At 44.3% G+C, this 21550-nt stretch overlaps 1 protein-coding gene across 1 annotated transcript in view; it reads left to right on the forward strand.

Moving 5' to 3' along the window:
* Positions 1 to 21550, forward strand: part of DNAJC18 (DnaJ heat shock protein family (Hsp40) member C18) — a 56935-nt gene extending 35385 nt beyond the window's left edge. Inside the window, exons 7-9 of the mRNA XM_006015739.3 lie at positions 869 to 978; positions 9477 to 9649; positions 15330 to 21550. Coding sequence (XP_006015801.1) covers positions 869 to 978; positions 9477 to 9649; positions 15330 to 15454 — 408 coding nt within the window. The 3' untranslated portion in view covers positions 15455 to 21550. The remainder of the gene's footprint in view (positions 1 to 868; positions 979 to 9476; positions 9650 to 15329) is intronic.

Consider the following 21550-nt stretch of genomic DNA (forward strand, 5'->3'; position numbering starts at 1 on the left):
CTGGGGACCCATTCACTGCCCTGGTTGGGCAGCGCTTGCCCCTAGCCCACTCCCCCCCTCACCATGGGCCAGATGCTGAGCAGGTATTGGGGGACAGAGCGCCACCACCTCCTAGGAACAGGGCCAGGGCGGGGAAGCTCACTTGGCTGGGGTGTGGCGGCAGCAGAAGGGTACTGCTGCTGTCCTTGCCCTGTCCCAGCCCTGCTCCTGGGAGGCGGTGGCACTCCATCCCCACCCGCCCGCATGTACCCCCTAGGACCTGTCCAAGTACCTCTGGTTGACAACCCCTGCAATATGTGACCGATATATCAGTGCACCTCTGTTGCTTAGTTTAAAAAATTATTCAAACTAAAGGCATAAATATATTGAGTTCCAGAGCACAGTGTATACTGCAAATAACCAAAACCATTCAGAAGAGTTTTATTCACTTTGGGCAGAAAGTTCATCTTAATGCTTTATGGTTTTTAAAAGTAGCATGGTAACTTTAGAAACTGCAGAGAATTAACAAGTGCAAACTGTTGCTAATTGTGCACTGTTTCTTTAATTAATGTATTTATTTGTGTTGTGTTTGGCAGCATAGTACTCACTGTGCTTTGGTGAGTGTCTGTACCTGTGAATGGAACTATGGATTAAAGAAACCCCATGAAAACATTGCTAGGAGAAATATACATGTTTTATCAACTTTGTGTTTTATAAAAGTTATTTTGAAATTTAAATACAGCACTTGCCCTAAACTCAAATACTCTCTCTTTTTGTCAGTTTAACATCTACTATGTCATCTACCTGGAGATTATATCTTGATTTCTCTGAGTAAATAGGCTACATTCCATATCTGGCTTTTATCATCCTCTGTGGTTTTCCTTTTCAGAATACATACTCAGCATTTATTCAATTGATGCCAGTCTTCATAATCATAGTTGTATCCGTTATAACACAGCTGATGGCCACTAACCCACCCTTCAGCTTGTTCTACAAATCGTAAGTCAGATTTTGTTTTAAATTTCTACCTGTCCTAGATAACTTTAAGTGGGGAGGTAGGGAGATGTTGGACTCAATAGAATTCATGAACTGTTCACTTCTGGTCTGAAATATATACATTATCACTTTGTAATTAAGGAAATGCCATTGGTCCTGTTTGTAGTAATAGGTTTTCCTAGCCCTACCATAATAGCAACAAACAGAAAGTAGAGCCTGCTGTGCTAGAAACTGAACCAAGGGCTCATCATTTGGTATAAAGCACTTTTTGGTTTGGTCTGCACTGCAGTTTTGCTGCTGTGGCTATGCCAGCAAAACCCCTGGTAAAAAAAGAGCTATCCCTGTAAAAGACTAGGGATACATACAAAACTTACACTGGTTTAAATACATTTTAAACATGAAATGGGCAGATACACATCTGTCAAACCAGCTTAAAGCTGCCTAGAACAGTTCAAAAACGTTCCTGGAAAATCGAGTACTTTAACCCAGTCCACAGTGAACCAATTCAATGTTACACGTGGACACCAAGCGTTCTGTGACGCATCTGGTCCAGGAATGGGCAAAATACGGCCTGCCCACCGATTCGATCTGACCTGTAGGCAGATGGCTGCCAATTCACTGGATCTGGCCCACGGGCAGCCAGCGACTCCAGTCGCTGCATGATGCCAGGCAGGTGCGCAGGACTGCTTCTGCCCAGCGGCATCAGCAATCAGCCGTGGGCCCAAGCAGGGTTTCCACCACAGCAGGCAGGTGACAGCATTACCTGTGGACACCACAGGCAGTTTCAGGAACCTGGATGCAGAGCCTGCTGGTGGCGTCCACAGCTCATGCCGCTGCTCTCCCAACACAGTGAAACCTCCCACCCCACCCAGAGCCCTGACCTGGAACTTGCCAGCGGCATCAGTTGTGGACCCAGGCAGGAGCTGCTGCTTCACAGGGCAGGCAGCATCATCTCTTTCTGCCACTCTTCCCTTCCTTCCCTCCCTTCTTCCCACTCCCTCCAGAACCTGGCCAAAGTTAGTTTGCCAGGAGTCCCGACACTCTGCTGTGGACCCAGGCAGGAGTTTCTGCTGCACTGGATGGGTGTCGGCATCAGCTGTGACACTGTCAGAAGGTTCTGATGCCACCGCCTGCCCGGCGCAGTAGAAGCTACTGCCTTGTTCTGCACCTGAGCATCAGGGATCCTCGAGAACTACAGATTTGTCTGGGGTCTGGAAGGAGAGGGAGAAGGGAGTGAGCAAGAGCCAGGGAGAGAGCACATTCCAGTACACTCAATTGCGTCTGCTCTGATGCACTGTAATTACCAGGGATCCTGGGTTTCCCTGATAAAAAATCACAAATTCTCTGCTAAAACCCCCAAATTTGTGATTGAAATTAAAGCCCCCCTCTGGCCCTGCTGGTACCCTTCACTCCCCACCCACAGCCCCCATAGTCTTGCTGATGCCTCTGCTCCCCCAAGTCTGCTGGAGGGGGGCCTCAGCTGCCAGGGCTACGGACCCGGGTCTGCAGCTCCCTGCCCCCGCTCCCCCCTACTGCAGGCTCAGGCAGGGCAGATCCCCACTGCTGCATGCACTCCCAGGGAGCAGGGAGGACTCACCCCTAGATCTGTACCCATGGCAGGTGTAGGCTGAGGCTGCTGCCCAGCTGGATTGAGCTTGGGGCCTGGGGCCACAATGCGTGGCTGTAGGGCCTCAGTGAAGAGCAGGGCAGGGCTGCAGGTGGCTTGTCCGGAGGAGGGGAAGGGGGATGTACAGTTGCTTGCTGCTGCGCACACTCCAAGGGGGAGGGGAGACCTGTGCCCCCCCAGATCTGTACCCGGGGCAGGCTCAGGGTGCAGGCTTGAGCTCCCGCCTTGCTTCCCCCGCCCCAGCCGAGCTCCCTCCCTGCAGGGCCCTCAATGCCCTCGCCTCGCGCCCCCCCCCCCAACCTGCTGGAGCTGGCTGCTTCTTTGCAGGCTGCCTGGGGCCACATGCATATGTGTGCATGTGGTGCCCCCTGTCTTTCCGCCTTCCTCCCACTTCCTCCCAGCTCCCTGCAGGCTGGAACTCTGCCAGCCTGCAGGGAACTCATTGCAAAACAGCTAAATACGCAGGTCTCTATGGTAAAATGAGAAATCCACATTTGCCTCTGGTAAAAGGCAAAATCCAAGGTTTATTCCGTTTTCCCGTGGGAGATGGAAAACCCAGATCCCTCTGTGTTGGAGCAGGCATCCTGCACATCTACAGGCGTCCTCAGTGTCTAAAAGGTGAGTGTTTTACCTGGAATGCTAGGGCACTGTATGTGTGGACACCTCTGACCTGCAACAATTGTGAACGGTTTGGGAGTGGTTTGATTTCCTAGCTTGTCATTCATAGAGGTAGTTTAGCAAAACCAGCAGAAAATCCCCTTTTGGTGTTTTATGCCCTCTCCTGTAGAGGGTTCTGTCAACATATCTATGCCTGCACTGCTGATGCTGCAGTAACTCTAATGTAGGTAAGCCCATAGAGCAGTGTTGTTTGCATAGGCGGAGGAAGAAAAAAAATTGGGGGTGCTGAGTATGCGCATGCACACACATACGCCCGCCCCCCTCATGGGAAAGTCTGAGAGGGGGGAGAAAGAGCCACTGGGTGGGGGAGCAGCATTTCCTGGCCCTGGCCTCAGCCGCCTCCCAGCCCTGATAGCACTGGCTGCAGCTGCCTCCCAGCTCCAGCCGCACTGGCCCAACCCCCAGCCACCTTCCGGACCCAGCTACACCAGTCCCAGCCCCAGCAGTCTCCCAGCTGCACTGGCACTGACCGCACCACCCTGGCCCTGGCCATGCCAGCCTTGGTTGTCTCCTGGTCCTGGCCACCTCCATGCCTCTGCACCTTGTTGCCACTGCTTTGAAAGTGGCAAACACTGCCATGTGCGTCCTGCTGCTGGTTGGGCCAGGTAGTGAGGCACACGGCAGTGCCCGCTGCTTTCAAAGCAGCGGTAGCGAGGTGTGGAGGCACAGAGCAGAGGCTGAGCGCAGCTGCGATCTGCCCTCACCCCGTGCAAAGATCGGGGGGCCATGTGCCTTCCCCCCTTGGCTGCCCAGCGCTGCACCTCTGGAAGAGGCCCCGGGCTCTGACTGTTCCAAGTGAATGGGGCCCTGGCCGGGCCAGGTCATAGGACCATCGGAGTCCGATGGCTTGTTCAGGGGTGCGGGCAGACGGCTCCCACCACTGTGCACACCGCAGGGGAACCAAGATTGGGGCACATGCTCCCTCACCCTGCACTCCTAGATGAGCCACCAGGCTTTGATTATCCCATGACCTGGCTGGCCGAGGCCCCATTCACAGTGAACAATCCCCACAGTGCAGGAGGGAGCGGGCCAGGGGCAGGGGTGAATGATTGACCCTTCCCCTACCCCACTCTCTCCTGCACTGTTGGGGTCTTGATCTGCCCTCTGGGCCCCTGCCTCTGCAGCCCATGGAAATAAGAAAAACAGATTAAAAGAAATGTACCTGCCTGCAGCTGGGCCGGCTGTGATCCTGGCTGTGAGTGTGCAGAGTAGCTGAATGTGCCCCCCCCCCGAGCAGCAGCCTGTGGCTGGGCTGCCCTAAGGCAATGCCTGCTGGGGAGCTGAGCCCTGTTAGCCGCTGCCTATGCTTGTTTGATGTAGTTTCGTGTAAGCCAGCAGGATCTGAAACTGTGCAGCGGTAATTTGGTTAGCACGAAGGAGAAGGGAGTGCCTGGCACAGTTCCGCCTAGTATTTGAGTGAAGGGACACTTGCCTGCTCATCCATTGGTGCCTAAGAGAGGAGTCCAGTCAGGGCAGAGGGCTGGCATGGATTTTTTCTTGCAGAAGTAGCAAAGCAAGTCTCATTAGTTCCTTTTGGTGGAGATGAGAAGCTAGGGCTTCTGAGTTTCCAGAAGGACAGTGGTAATAGTAATGCGTGAATATTTTTTATTTGATTGGTGGAAAGGAGATATATGTTTCATTTCTATGCTAGCATCTGCTAGACATGCATAAAATAGAGGTTGTTGATTGGTGGGGCTGCGTGGGGCTCTGTGTGTGTTCCATTCTGGCAAATATGTAGCAGGAAACATTTCTGTCCCAAGTGATTTCCCCCAAGCCCACACAGGGGCAGCAGTAACTTGCTCAGTCCTTCTAGCTAAAGCAACTTTTTATCCTGATTGTGGGACGTTATTTCATGTGTTGAGATATGTGGAAGTGAAAAATTACTCAAGTATTGGGCCTTTTAGCTCAGGGAGACTTTTATTTGCTAAACTTGAAGACAATTGCTTCTTTTCATTTAGCATATTAAGAAGGCAATCAGAACAGTGTTTTTTTCCTCTCATTTTGGGACTTTTGTCACACACTGAGCCCTCTCTTTGCTTGTACCTTGCCAAGTGAGAGAGAGAGCGATTAAATGGCAAAATGAAATGTGTGTGGGAAGGACACAGGGAGTGTGTAAAGGCTTCTTGAAGACAGAGTGGTTGAAAAGTCTGTTTTTTGCCTCCCTTGAGGACAGAATAAATTGAAGCTCACAGCAGTACACAGGCAATCCAGGAAGTTTTTGCAGTGTTGTGGACAACTTCCTGGTGCAAGTGGTGGAGAAGCCAGCTAGGGTTCATGCTCTTCTTGACCTGCTGCTCACAAACAGGGAAGAATTGGTGGGTAACGTAGTAGTGGATGGCAGCTTCATCAGTGACCTGGAAGATGGCATAGAGTGCACTGTCAGCAAGTTTGTAGATGAAACCAAGTTGTGGGGAGTAGTAGATTTGCTGGAGGTTAGGGTTAGGATTCAGAGAAAACCTAGACAAACTGGAGAGGAGTGGACCAAAAGAAATCTCATGATGTTCAATAAGGATAAGTGCAAAGTCCTTCACTTAAGATGGAACAGCCCCATGCACTGGTATAGAGCGGGGACTGACTGACTAGGTGGCAGCTCTGCAGAAAAGGACCTGGGGGTAACAGTGGACAACAACGTAAATATGAGCCAGAAGTGTGCCCTTGTTGCCAAGAAGGCTAACGGCATACTGGGTTGCATTAGTAGGTGTATCATCATAGTATCATAGTAGCTAGGGTCAGTAGGGACATGAACAGATCATCTACCCTGACCCCCTGCCACTGGCAGGAATGAATGCTGGGTTCACAAGACCCCAGACAGGTGATCATCCAACCTCCTCTTGAATTTACCCAAGGTAGGGGCGAGGAGCACTTCCCTGGGAAGTTGGTTCCAGATTTTGGCCACCCTAACTGTAAAATATTGCCTTCTGATCTCTAACCTAAACCTACCCTCCATCAGCTTATTACCATTTTTCCTTGTCACCCCAGGTGGTGCTGGGGAGAAAAGGGCTCTACCTATTTGCTGTTGATCTCCCCTGATGAGTTTGCAGGCAGCCACCAGGTCCCCCCTCAGCCTCTTCTTGCTGAGGCTGAACAGGTTCAGGTCCATCAGTCTCTCCTCATAGGCCTGTCCTGCTGCCCTCTCACCAAGCGGGTGGCCCTCCTCTGAACCCTCTGCAGGCTGGCCACATCCCTTTTGAAGTACGGCACCCAGAACTGGATGCAGTACTCCAACTGCGGCCTGACCAAAGTCGCATAGAGGGGGAGTATCACCTCTCTGGACCGGCTAGAGATGCACCTTTGGATGCATGACAAGGTATGGCTGGCCTTGCTGGCTGCGGTCTGGCATTGGTGGCTCATGTTCATCTTGGAGTCAATAATGACTCCAAGATCCCTTTCCGCCTCTGTGCTTTCAAGAAGGGAACTCCCCAGCCTGTATGTATGCTGTGGATTCCTTCTCCCAAGGTGCAGCACCCTGCGTTTGTCTATGTTGAACCCCATCCTATTCTCGTGTGTTGCCGGCAAGTCAAGGGAAATGATTATTTCCCTGTATTCAGCACTGATGAGGCCACATTTGGAGTACTGTGTCCAGTTTTGGGCCCCCCACTACAGAAAGGATGTGGACATGTTGGAGAAAGTCCAGCAAAGGGCAACAAAAATGTTTAAGGGGCTGGGGGACATGACTTACAAGGAGAGGCTGAGGGAACTGGGCTTATTTAGTCTAGAGAAGAGGAGACTGAGGGGACTTAATAGCAGCCTTTAACTACCTAAAGTGGGATTCAAAAGAGGATGGGACTAGACTGTTCTCACTGATGGTAGATGACTGAACAAGGAGCAGCGGTCTCAAGTTGCAGCAAGGGAAGTTTAGGTTAGATATTAGGAAAAACTTTTTTCTCAAGGACGGTAGTAAAACACTGGAACAGGTTATCCAGAGAGATCGTGGAGTCTCCATCCTTGGAGGTTTTTAAGACCTAGCTAGACAAAACCTTGGCTGGGATAATCTAGTTGGGGCTGGTCCCGCTTTTTGCCCTTGAGGTCCCTTCCGACCACAATTTTCTATGATTCTGTGATTTTTATGAAGTTGTTGGGGCTGGTCTGTCATACTGAGCATTTATATAGAAGGTAGTTACTTTAATATGTCTAATAAATTGTTCTGTTTTTACCACAAGATGTCACTGTGCCTGCCTGGCAGACAGAAAGCTGCTTCTCCACTACTCTTTTCAGTTGTTGATTTCAGCCTCAGTTGAAGTTCTTCAGTTGGCCCCCAAATAGGCTGTTCCTCTTGCTGCACCCCTCACATTTTATCAAAATAGTCATGCATCAGCCCTGCATGTAAGCACATTTAATTATTTGAAAATAAGTATTAAAAAAAAACCTCATCAAACTTCCTTTTGAAAAATGTGAGGGGAGAAGGGGGACATGGGGGCATTAAGATCTGTCCCCCAGGACTTTGTAAGAAGAAGAAAAGCAGGTTCAGTCAACAAAATGAAGGGACAAAGAAATAAACTGAGTCATGGAGGGGGAAAGACTCATAGGAGATAGTGTGACAGTCATTCCTTGAGTTCCTGGTGTTTCATTCAGGGCAGTAAATCTGAAGGCTGAGGGGGGATCTAGTGGCCATCTACAGATTCGTCAGGGGGGAATAGCAAAGAATAGGATGCTCTAGTTACCAGGGCACCCCTTGGAGTTACTAGAAACAATGGCCACAAACTGGCAGAGAGCAGATTTAGACTGGACATTAGAAAGAACTTCTTCACAGTAAGGCTTACCAGAATCTGGAATGGGCTTCTGAGAGAGGTGGTGCTGTCCCCTACCTTGGAGGTCTTTAAGAGGAGACTGGACAAGCACCTAGCTGGGGTCATCTGACCCCACCGCTCTTTCCTGCCCAGGGCAGAGGGTTGGACTCGATGACCTACTGAGGTCCCTTCTGACCCTAACATCTATGAAATCTATGAAGCTGCAAAGAGACTTACTAAGTAAACAAAAACAAACCAGAAAGAGAAGAAAGTAGTTTGAAGCCAGTGGAGGTGGTAGATTAGCTAGCTGTACACATCTCCCCTAACTGTGCGGTGCTCTGAAAGGGTTTTTGGTTGTAGCTGTTGGTCTAAGGACACAGGCAGACAAGGTTCTTTGGTAGATGCGATATCTTTTATTAGACCAACTGAGTAGTTGGAACAAAGTTCTCTGCAGGCTTTTCAGGCACAAGTTCCCTTCTTCAGGCATAGGGAAACTGCTGTTGTTCTGAGATCTTGAGACATCCCACAGACCAGTTACTTTACCTGACGGTTCAAATTGTTAGAGGGAAGTTGTACCTAGCTCTCTCCTGATTAGTCTTATTTCAACAAGATCTTATAACTTTCCTTGATGTGGGTGAAAAATAGAATGTGAGATAATTTTAAAGTTGCCACCCTGCCCTACCTTCTGACTGATTTACTGGTTCAGAGGCATGTACTTTCATAGGTGATAGTCTACTTTTTCAGATGATCAGAAAAAAGCCTATGAAAAGCGCATGCCTCTGAACCAATTAGTATTTAAGGTGCCACTTTGCCTTGTCTTTCTGTCTGATTAACCACCTCTTTACTGATGTGAGATAGCAGAATTCTAAGTTAAATGGGCAACCGTCACTTTGTACCTTCATGTATAATGGGCCCATGTGTCATGCATGCGTACTTAGAGCACAGCACTTGTTAAGTTCCTCTAGTATTTTCCATGGGTATTGACTGGAGGCTGCCAGAAGGTGCAAGAAAACACAAAAGAAACAGAATTTTTTTGCTTGTTTTAAAATTTTGCAAGTTACTTAGCCAAATTATCAAGAATGATTCAGAAAAACCCAGCATTTGTTTACTCTAGTGTGTGGTTCAACAGGTGTTTAAATGTGGGTAATATCAATTTGGAGTCAGCTCCTTTTAGATCACATTTATAAAAGTATAAATACCTTTAGGTGTTTGCTGCCTTCCTTCTGTTTCTTCAACAAACTTTATCTATAATGAAAGTGAAAGGTTCACTATGGAAAAGCGAGATAAGTAATATTTTACTAAATGATTGAAAGTTCTTTGGTAACTGTGGAAAAAGTTACAACAGGAAATGTGATCCTCTGTACCAGTAGAAACAGAGGAGCACAGTCTCCCTCCTTAATTTTTAATTTTTCTTTTCCTAACATTTCTGTACTGCTTTATACATGCATTTATCCATGTTGCTTTCACAGATCCATAGGTCATGTTGTTGGTAGAGAAACACAGAACTTGCAAGTGCCTTACTATGTTGATAAAAACTTTGAAAAGAACTATCAAGGAGCAGAACTTCAAGAGCTAGAGAAAACCATTGAAAAAGATTATATAGATTATATCCAGACCAGCTGCTGGAAGGAGAAACAACAGAGTAAGTTATTTTTGTGATAAATGTGCATACACATCATATAAATCATAATATCATGGCTAGGCTTGAGAAGACACTTCCATTATTACTCCCAGCTTTTTGGTAGGTATAACTCATTTTAAATACTCTTTACACATGTATGTCTCTCATCTGCTTTTGACCAAATGGGTGAATTTGTTATGGAAAAAAATTTAAAGTTCATTTCAGTTAATTTTTGAGAGGTTAAGTGCTTTTTAAATGCTTTTAAGTAGTTGAGCCATTTTTTCCAGACACTTTGACGTGTACATTGATAATTCATAGTAGCAATATTTTTAATATTGAAATCCACCATGTTTATTTAATCAATGTGTGATATTCACAAAGAAATGTGGGGTTGCAAAAAAATCAGTAGATCATCTGGTTTGTTGTTTTGAACTCCACCTGAATCCTGGATACCTGGCCTATCCCAGACTGATTTGATCTACTCTTAAAACCACACAATAAAAGATTCTAAAACTTCTCTAACCTCTCCCTGTGCTTCTGGGACTTCATAAGATGTACTTTGTGTCCTAATACTTGGTCCAAAGTTGAAAAACATACTTTATTTGTGCATTTATTTGAACATGCTGACTTTATTTGAATCTGGAATCATGTGTAGATCACAGGCAAGATTATTTTCTTAAAATTAATTTCTAGTAATAGTTGTGCGGGCCGGGAGCGACCCGAGCCCTTTTTTGTGCTGCACGCGGGCTGTGGCCAGCAGCCCGGGCACGCCGGGGCGGAGAGGGAAGGCCGTCGAGCTGGAATTAGGCACAGACGCGTATCGGTAGTTTTAAAGATTGTTTACTTACACCGAGATGGCAGTGGTGTAGGCTGGAAAACTTGATTGAGTTGCAGTTACAGACAGACAACACAGACGGTCTCGTGGAGGTTGCTAGGCTCCACGGTGCAGAGCTCCGGATGCTCTGGGTGAACGAGCCACCAAAATAGAAATCATAAATACGTCTTATAAAAGTCGCGTTCGAAGACGGGAAGAGGTGGGCGGTGGATCAGGCCGCCACGCTCCTCTGGATCTCACACAGGGTCTCTTACCCTGCCGTGTACCCAGAGTCCCCACGAGATGGATGTGGAGTCCTCTTCGGCTTGGGCGGAAACCGCTCAAGCCTCTTATACGGCTAACAGGCCAAACATTAAGCGCCACCGAAGAATAATTTAACACTAGCCAATCACGGGGAACGAATTTGCATACCGGTGGCGGGAACTCTTTTGCACCGTGCATTCCTCTTGCAACATGAGCAATGCACTCTGCAAAAGAAGCTGCAGAAAAGGCGGGAAACGCGTCCCCGCACCGGGGTTTCCTCTGCAACAGGAAACTCTCCCGTGCAATGCTCTGCAACTTGGCGGGGATAATTCTGGTGCCGAAGCGCACACACAATCATGCCTTTTGGGTCATGACAATAGTAAAATGTTAAGACTTCAAACTATACAAAAGTGGAAATTCAGCATTCTTTGTTCCCACAACAGCCATAATTCGGGCTTTGTTGCAGCTGTAGAACAATTTAAATGTTAACCCAATTTGTTGATCGCTTGTGTGGCTCAGTGCTACCCAGACTGTATAGTGCCTAGTTTGTTCTTTTAACAGTGATACAAAATGTACTTGCAGAAGGGGACCAAGTTACAAGGTGTATAAGAAGTTTTGAATTTCCTTACTTGTTCCAGGGAAGGGTCTCCATCAACTTAAAATGAATAGAAAAAATACTCTTGGGCACAAGGTATAAACTGAAAACAAGAACAATCTATTTCTGTTATTTGCTTGGACATTGTAAAAATAGATAAACCACTTTCACCCAGAAGTCTGTCAGTGGGTGGTGTCTCTTAAATCGCCGCCTAAAATTCTAGCTATTATCGTTTTATAGAAAGTCTTTAAAATTTGAACACCAAAAACTCAAGAACCATAAATGAAGTAGAAAGTATACAACAGGTATTTTATTCTTAAATCTTATTATATAAGGCCAGTCTCATGTCTTTTGTAGGCTAGACTTGTGTTTTTTTGAAGGCTTGGAGCTGACAGTAGTAGTTTCTAAGTACAATATGCCTGTCTATGAACTTCACTTGAATATAGACTTCAGTTTTAGGCTTAGTGTACAGGTTTTAGTCTTTTCTAAGTTGAATTAATGTTAATAAAGAGTTGCTAGATCTCTGTTACAGCTCTGAAGACTCAAATACCTAACCATCAAAAGGGATTCACTAATGGCAACACAACACGTTAAGAATTTGTACTTCCAGATACTTTCCGGTCTATTCTTACAGCTGGCTTAGGGACAGTTACATTCAACACACAGCAGATTTCTTTCAGTGTAGGCCTACCAAGTGTCTTTTGAGCCAAGGAATGTCATGCCTTGGGATATACAGCAGAGTTTGCAGATCTAAAAGGGTCTGAGAACTAGATGGAAGGATCCAGCATTGCACATAAAGTTATAAATGTGCAGCATGTTCTTCTGTATGCAGTTGGTTTAACCAAAAACACTTTTAAAGCTGTATTTATTGTTTAGGTGCATATAGAAAAATGCCACAGAAAAGGTACCACAACTAGAGTTTGGAGTAGCAACCAACCAATACAGAATTCATCAAATAGTACAGGGTGAAGAACTGTTGGCCAAAGAATGTGTTTCACTGGTGGGTATAGAACGTGACAGTCCAACATCTAGTAATGCAGTGTCATTAAATGGCAAAGGTTGCTCCACACAAGTTTATAATAAGGATCATATCCTTACCTTATGTAAATGATAAGTGTCCATCCCCTTCAAAGGACCTATGCACTCCTCATCAGCCGAGGGTCTGGCACAAGGTTTCCATTTAAAATTGATTTGTATATCCTGTCAAAAATTGTTGTACATGGTTATTTTCAGAAATGTTGTGCCTAGGACTGCTATGTCCTGCCAAGTGAAATGTTACGGTTTTGCTACTCACAGTTCGTAAATGAGAGTATGAATATATGCTCCATTAATTAGCCATGATGCGTCTTAGTCATTTCTGATATATTTACAATGTATGAGATTAGTGGTTGCCAGAGGACAAAGTTCTAAGGATGAAGTTCAGTGTGGACAAATGAAGGTGCTACATCTCGGGAAGAATAATCAAAAGCACAAATATAAAATGGGTGACACCTGACAGAATGGCAGCACTATGTAAAAGGACTGGAAAGGTCACAGACTCAATATGAGTCTACAGTGTGAAGCTGCACAAAAGGTGAATGGGGTTTTGGGATGCATGACACAGGATGTGCCAGTGCCTCATCTGGAGTATTGTGTGCAGTCCTGGCTCCACATTTTTAAAAGGATGTGGAGAAGTTAGAGAAGATCCAGAGGCAGACAGCAAAGATGATTAAGGGTTTGGAAAGCAAGTCATATGAGGAGAAGCTGAATGAGCTGGGCATGTTCAGTTTGTGGAAAAGACACTTTGGAGGGGACATGATAGCAGTCTTCAAATAACTTGAAGGGCTGCCATAGAGAAGAGGGAAAGCACCTTTTCTCGCTTGCTGCAGAGAGGAGGACACAGACTAAAAGGCTTGAAGTTGCAGCAGTGTACATTTGATTGGATATCTGGAAAAACTTTTTCATTGTTAGAATAGTGAGGCAGTGGAGTAGACTGCATAGGGAAGTTGTGGTCTCTCCATCACTGGAGGTATTCAAGAAGAATTTGGACAGCTACTGGTTGGGGATGTTCTAGCTGTAGCTATGCCTACATTTTACAATGGGTATTTTCCACGCTTCTAGGCTTTGCTGGTTGCCCCCCCCCCCCCCCCTTTTCTGCTACATGCATCAGGCTTGGAGCTGATAGTAGCAGTTGCTAAGTACAGTATGCCTGTCTACGAACTTCACTTGAATATAGACTTCAGTTTTAGGCTTAGTATAGGCTTTAGTCTTTTCCTTTTACATGAATGATTTTCTAAGTTGTATTAATGCTAATAAAAAGCTGCTAGATTGAGAACTCTGTTACAGTCCTGAAGACTCAAATATCTAACCCATCAAAGGGGATACACTAGTGGCAGCACAACACGTTAAGAATTTGTACTTCCAGATGCTTTTCAGTCTGTTCTTACAGCTGGCTTAGGGACAGTTACATTCAGCACGTAGCAGATCCCTTTCAGTGTAGGTCTACAAATGTCTTTTGAGCCAAAGAATGTCATGCCTCAGGAGGCACTGAGTGTTGGCCATAGCCAAAGCTGGGATCTTTACCTGGGGTGTACCAGAGTTTCTGCTGGGACCAAAGCCAGAGGTTCCTGCCTGGAGGGTCTTGTCCCTCTGCTCAGGGTCAGACCGATCACCATATTTGGGGTCGGGAAGGAATTTTACCCCATGGTCAGATTGGTACAGACTTGTGGGCAGGGGGAGTGTTGCCTTTCTCTGTAGTGGGGGGCATGGCCCTCTGCCTGGGATCTTTTGAACAAATATTGACAGCACTTCATGAAAGCAGGACATTGGCTACCATGGTTTCCCTGCTTTACCTGTGATAGGTTAGGGTGTTAGGTCTTTATTGTGGCAGGGTTGACAGCAGTCTTATGTAGAGTACAGATTAAGGATTGTACAGGATGGTTTGGGTCCTGCCTTAGGCATGAGGTTGGGCTAGATGACTTCTGGCGTTCCCTTCCAGGCCTACTTCTCTGTGATTCTACAAAAACGCCACAGTAATTAAAAACAGTTTAAGAATGAGTACTTTCTGGTCCAGCAAACCAGTAATGAATAGAGTTGAGACTGCTAACTTTAGTATAGTCGAGATTGTAAAATAAGCTGTTTGGCACAAAACAGATTGAAGAAAAGGAGTCTGGAGTCCTTTTAGATGGTTCATAATCAGTCAATGTTTTGTAACTTCTTCATTGATCCCTTATTGTTCGGACATTAACCTCACTTTGTCTTATGCATTTTTATCAGATGAATAGCGATTGGTAGCATGTGGTTTGTTTATGTGAACAAATCTGTCTTATCTTTGATCTGATTATTTGAAAAGTTTTATCGGGCCTATACTTCACTTGTTATTGCAAGCTATGAAGCAGTTGTTCAGTAGGCTACTGGCCCATTAAATTTATATTTAATTAGTCACTTTCATAGTGTCATGTGTTTTGGATTTTTTTAAAGGATTTGATTGCTGTCACTGTTTCTCCCTTCATGGCACAACTTTGTGGAATAGGTCAGGTATACTATGGTTTTTAGGCTGATGAGCTCAACAGAGTAGCTCGAAATCCAGCCCACAGGTTGTGTGTTTGACACCCCTGCTTATAGACATGTCATGTCTAATTACTTAACAGTATTTTAAAACATGTTACTAATCCCTTGATTATTAAAACAGATTTTTTCAAATACTACTTTGTTGTAGCTGTGCTGAATATTTTACATGTTTTTTGAATGAAAATAGACAAATCAATTTTGTTATTTTTTACTGTTTCATTTTCCAGTTTTTACACATCAGCACAATACGGTAAGTTTGGGTTACAAATGCTACAGGAGCATTTCCTAAAGTACAGGAAAATCTAGCCCAATTTGGTCTGGTAGAGTGTCTCTAAAAAAGTAACAGCTAAAAAGCTCAAGTTACTTTCTATTCACCTTTTATAATAATGTATGAATAGTAAAATTGAAGCATTAACTAACAGTTCTTTACAGCCAACCCACTAATTTTGTTCTAACTTTCTCTCTCTCTCATTTTTTAGAATCTGACCTGTCGAATTTGGCCAAATTATACAGAGATGAGCGATTAAAACAGAAAGCGGAGTCTTTAAAACTCGAGCACTGTGAAAAGCTCTCCAATCTTATTGGAATACACAAAGGGGGCTGATCAGAGCATACCAATCCTGCATTATTTAATGCTGTTTTTAAATTATGTTGTATTTTCCTTTGTATAAAAAGTTGGGGGAGGAAGGGGAAAAGCCTATTATAGAGAATTTTAATTGTGATATACTTTATAAAGTGCAAGGGTGAGCCAGCAGGAGCTACAGAGCAAGTATTTGTTTTAATGTACTGTATAGTCTGTTTTGGTTCCAAGGACCAATGGTATTCAGTGTAAATTTACTCCTGATGCAGGCACAGTTTAGTTTGGAACCTGCTTTTATTTGGTATAGTTTGTCTGCCATCCAAGCAGCAGATGCTTCCCAGGAAAATAGATTTAATTCTGTAAATCATGTGGACATAAAGCATACACAGTTATACAAGCAATTTAGTTTTCAACATGTAATATGCTGGTGTTACCATGCTGAGCTGAACTTGGTGTCCTTGCCTCCAGAATGGTTTGCAACAAAAAATATCTTGAAAAAGGGTCTGTTGTTTGTTCTGGTCTAGTAAGAATGCCTGCTTCAGGTAAGCGCTTGAATGTGTGCTTGGGTCTTACTAAAGTTGGTGGAATTTAACCATTGCAGTAGAAACTTGGAAATTTTCTTGCTGTAAAACAGCGCTCTCCAATTGATAGCCTACGGGCTGCATGCAGTTCACAAGGGATTAATGTGAAGCCCCTAGGCTCTCACTCTGCCCTCTCTTGATAAATAATAGCCAGTCTCCAGGTTCCCCCATTCCTTCCTGGCTGGCACTTCCTTCCTTCGCCCCATGAGCTAGAGCAGTGCTGTACAGCATGAGAAGTTGAGGATGAGTCTGGGACCATGTGGTGGGGGGAATGGAGATTGGAGCCATGTGCTGAAGTGTGGAATTGCACCTGCATCATGCAGTGGTGCATGGGCATGTGGGCCAGCAGGAAGGGGGGGGGGGATGTTTGCATGAGTGTGCAGTGCAGCGATGGGTGGAGGTGACCATCTGTGCAGTGCACTTGGTGTGGCCTCTGCATCATGCAGCCCCCAGGGCATGTGGCCCCAGCACCTTAGAAGTTGGACAGCCCTACTATAGAATATTATAGTTGTTTGCATGGGATGTGTTAGAACCCCTGCTCACCAACATATCCTGTTTAAACTGACCTATTTATTCTTTTCCTTCCACCTGGAACATTTGAATGTAGTGATTGCATTGTGAAAGTCCTTTGTGTTTCACCTATTCTTTAGGATACCTTTTAGAATGCCAGTGGATCTAATTTAGAAAAGTTGTGACTTGTTGTACAAAACATAAGAGAAACTTCCCTGTGTCTAACTGAGAACCAGCTGAGAGTTTGAGGTTACTCAAAAACCTACAAGGTGAGAGTTCGTGAGTTAGATTTATAGAAAGAAAGAAATTTTAGATGTATTCTTATTTCTGCCCAGCCATCAGAGAGAGAAAGGGAAGCCAGATCATTTTCTTCTGTGTCCTATTCAGTGGCTCGTTGTTTTACGTTGGACCTTTATCTGCAAACTATCTCATTCTCCCTGCACCACTATGGATTCTACTTTTCAGTGCAATTATTTCATGTATTTTTGCTTTGTTGAATGGTCCTGAATGTTTCATTTACGATAGGACTTTTTTCTTTGTAGCAATAATTTTTTATTCTTCATTAATTCTCCATCCTTCTCTACTATCTGTTGGGTAAAGGATGAGACATTCTCATAAGCAGCAAAGAACAAAATATTACACATGCCTGGCAGTGTGGTGTAAGCTGAGGAGGGAGGACGTAGCCAGCATCCTTGTCTGCAAAATATCAGTTTTCAGTTGACTTGGCCACCCATAACTAGGGACCTACCTAAATTGTGGCGAGACAAAGGGTTTTTCCCAGCCTGCTCACAGTGCGCAGAGCCTATTTCGTGGGTATTTTGCAGCAGCCCTGCCCCTTGGTGCTGATTGGTGGAGAGGGCCCAGCAAGAGATGAGGGGGCAGCTGCCATCTTGATTGCTGGCTGCTTTTCATGCCTCCCTGCCCCTTGGCACTGATTGGCAGAGAGGCCCCAGCAAGGGGAGGAGGGATGAGGGTGCAGTTGCCATCTTGTCTGCTGCCCGTTTTGCTGCCCCACCAGCCGGTGCCTTCCTCCCGGCACTGAGGTTTTTATTTTTATTACGGGTTTGTTTTGTTGTGGATTTTGCGGGCAATCCCAGATTTTGCAATTTCTGCAGAACCGCAAAATAAATAAGTAGGTCCCTACCCATAATCAGTGGAGCTGTTACCAGTTCATCTATACTCCAAGTTCCTACCTGTTGTATTTAGTTTTTCATTTCACTTGGCAGCAGGGAGAGTAAAAATTAATTACACTTCTATTGTTATTTTTGTTATAGACCGTTACATTAAAATATGTTGACTAGACTATCCTAGAGAATTAAATCTTTTGTCTTTCCACAGAATGCATGGATCAAAGGCAGTGGTAGTACAGGCTTCTCTCTGCTGATGTGCTGAGCCCTGTTTTAGCTGCAGTACCATGTGGTGTATTGATATCTGTCCATAAATAGCTACACCGATACTCTGTCCAGACCTAAAACTCATAGGTGATGCAGGTAGCTAAAGTTTGCTTTCCTTAAAAATCTGGAAATAGTGTACAAAGCATTACATAAAAATAATGTTAGGGTTGCAAAGTGATGCATTAAAAATATGGAAATGGCAGAATTAAGATTGTTTGTGCAACCATAATTTAGTGCCCTCCCCTCTGTGTGTGTACACATACACGTGAACATTTTAATGCAGTCTTTAAGTATGTAATCATATACCATTTTCCACACAAGATCCCTGTCTCTTTAGAGCTCAAGATAAATGGTGCTGAGGAACTGTGAATCAGGATTGTGTATCTGATGAGACAGTTATCTGTAATACCCCTGATTAAGAAAAATTGGAAGGCTTGCTATAAGGCACGGGATTGCAGAATGAGAGAGAAACAGTTGTCTTATGGCTTAGACCAGTGCTTCTCAAAGTGGTGGTACGTGGACCGGCCACCAGTCACTGGTCCGCAGCAAGTTGCCAGGAAAGAAAGAAATATATTTTCAGAAGCATAACATTGATATGTCATAGCGCCACAGTTCGTATGTTCCAACACTCCAGGTGACATCACGTCATGCGAGGTGAGGAAAGAGAAAGAAACAGCTGGTCGCGCATTTGCGTAGTACTGTTACACGCAATTGCTGCCAGCGGCTGAACCAGGCACTGGTCCCTGGCCCACTGGAAAAAAATTGCAGGTCCGCCACATCAGATAGTTTGAGAAGCACTGGTTTAAACTAGTGGTGCTCAGCCCTTTTCCCCAGCGGGCCAGATAGGCAGTGCCCAGTCCATCTCTGGGCCAGACCCTGCTAGATGTCCCAGTCTGACTCTCAGGGAGGGTATAACAGGCTACACATAGGTGGACAGGCAGCCTGGCTTCACAGGGAGAAGGGGACATGGCTTGGCCCCAACCTGGCCCTATGTGGGGGATGGCCCAGTCCCACCCTGGCCTGGCCCTGATCCAACCACAGAAGGGGGAGGGGGTGTGGCCCATCAATGCAGGGCTTGGTGTTTGGGAATTGGGGAGGGGACCATATTAATGACCACTGCTCCTCTGCTGTCAGATTTCCCAACCCATGGGAGCCCTACAGGCCAGATGTACTAGCTCTGGGCCAGAGGTTGAGCACCCCTTGTTTAGACATTTGAATGCTCCCCAGACAATTAGAAACCTCTGTCACAGAGTTCCTTGTGTGCTGCTGGGATAGTCAGTTAAACCAAATGAATCTCAGGTGACTACTCATGTTTGTTCCTCATTTTACAGGTATCCATTTGAAACCCCTACACTCTGATCTGCAGAAGTGCTGTATACCTGCAGTTATAGCTAAGAACATACAAAGAGTGATAATATACTATTTACTCTGAAAAATCTTGTCCTAGGCATCTCAGATTGGGTATCCAGTATTTGTTATGGATCAGCTTCCCGTCTGTGAAATAATAGTAATGACACTTACAGTAGTGATGTGAAGATAAATTCAGCAATATCTCTGTGGGATTTGGGTGCTACACGGAAAAGGGCCATAGAAAAGAAAAACTCATGCAATTAAAAAGACCTAAGGTTGCACTGAACAGTGCAGAGAGAACAAAATATTGAATTGCTGCCTATTGAATGCCCTCTGTCCTGTATTCTGAATGATGCAGGGGTCCTGTAAGGAAAAATTGTATGCTATTGAATGAGTAAAGGTTGTATGCTGACACATGCACAAGAGCGTAACTATTAAAAAAAATTAAAGTGGTGTGGGAGATAGGGAAGTTAAACATATATAATGAGATATAATTTGGATGCTCATAGAATATTTTGCACTTAGTGTATTGCACCTTTCATCCAAAGATCTCAATGATTTACAGAGGTAGGAAACTACCTGCAAGAAGCACATTAATGTTAGGGTAATATTAGGCAGGTTTGCTGGGCCTAAGGGAGAGGTCATGATTATGTGGAAAACAAGACCAAAAAATAAATATGGTTTACAAAGCAATAAGATTTTCCTTATTCATTATAATAATGAATGATATAATATCATAAAATTAATCCTTATAAAATACTTTAGCACCAGTGATGTAGTCTGAGAATTAAAGACAAGTGGCTATACAAAAAAAGAAAGCTAATACTAATGTTTTGCCATTTTTTTCTTTTTTTTGTAAAGCATTGACATCCCATGTACTGAAAAATAGACAAAGGAGATCGTATCTAGTCTTCTTTCCATGCTAACAGTGATAACTGTCATAATGAATTGCTCTTTTGAACCAGGAACTATTATCCAAGGAGGTATTCCGTTTGATCTAGGTTTCTGATTTTTTTTTTTCAAACTACAGTATTTAAGGTTACATGTGCAAAGATATTTATTATTTTTAGATGGGCTTTGTAAGGTGCTCATACTGTTTCCTTGAGAACTCCAACAGATTTACAAATAAGGTTATATTTTAGAAATTAAGGATTTGACATTTTAATCTGTCCATACGGATGGAAAGATTGAATATGAAAAGAGATATGGTTGTGCAGTCATGTGATTTATCATGTAAAACTGGTATGCATTGACTCAAAAAAAAATTGTGATGAAAAATTAAATATGGTCCCACGGTGGCACTAAACAAGAGGCAACCTTACGAGTTTCTTCTGAAGGTGAAATGCTGTCTTGGCTTCTTAAGCAGCGTAGTGTGTTAGGAGTGGGAGTGCCCCTTGAAAAGCCTTATCTTCAAGCAGAGGAAGCAGCTTTTGAAGGTTATCCCTGGAGATTCCAGATTACCATTTCAGACAAGCCACTGGGTTGTCTTCCTATCAATGAGCCACTTTAAATTTCTAATCTCTCCTTCTCTTGCCAATTCCCAAACAAGCTAAGGTACACATTTTGTTCTTGGATGTACTTGCACAAAGACTTTGAAGCTAGGGGCGTTGCTTTCACATATTTGAAGAGAGAAAGTGACCCCATACTTCAGACCTATGGTTTTATCGCAATGCTCTTTGATGCACTGAACTGTAGCAGGGGCAGCCCAAGGTAACCAGATCATCAATATGAAAGTTTTGCATCTTGCTATGTTGCAAATTGAAGTAATAGTAGAACATACAGACTCATAGCCTAGGTTAATTATGTGTTTTCTTGAATATTTGTCAGACTAAACATGCACAATTTGTTGATGAATATAGCTGGTAGTGTAAACTAAAGGCTTGAGTTTCTCTGTGTAAAACATATAAATTCTTTCTTACTTTTGCATGTATGACACATCAAAAGATGCATCTCTCTTATTTTGTTGCTTTCACAAAAAGTACAACTTTAATATATTCATATTTATTTATTTAACTTGTTTCAACAAGAGACAATTTAAAGTATTTATTTTCTGAGACTTGTATCTATCCTTAGTGAATCCAAGTAGGCTATAGATATAGCAATGTGTTGAACCTCAATTGTACAGTTCTGATTTACATATTGTATATTTGTCTATATTTCCTCTAAGTATTGTTACATAAGATTAGAAAAGTAAGTTCTTCTGTCCTTATTAAAATAAGAATTCTGGAAAAAAGCTGTTGTCTTGATCAGTGGGTCAGAATTAAATTCCATTCTTGAGGACTCAA

Source organism: Alligator sinensis, unplaced genomic scaffold (assembly GCF_000455745.1).
Source record: "Alligator sinensis unplaced genomic scaffold, ASM45574v1 scaffold156_1, whole genome shotgun sequence".
Lineage (NCBI taxonomy): Eukaryota > Metazoa > Chordata > Crocodylia > Alligatoridae > Alligator > Alligator sinensis.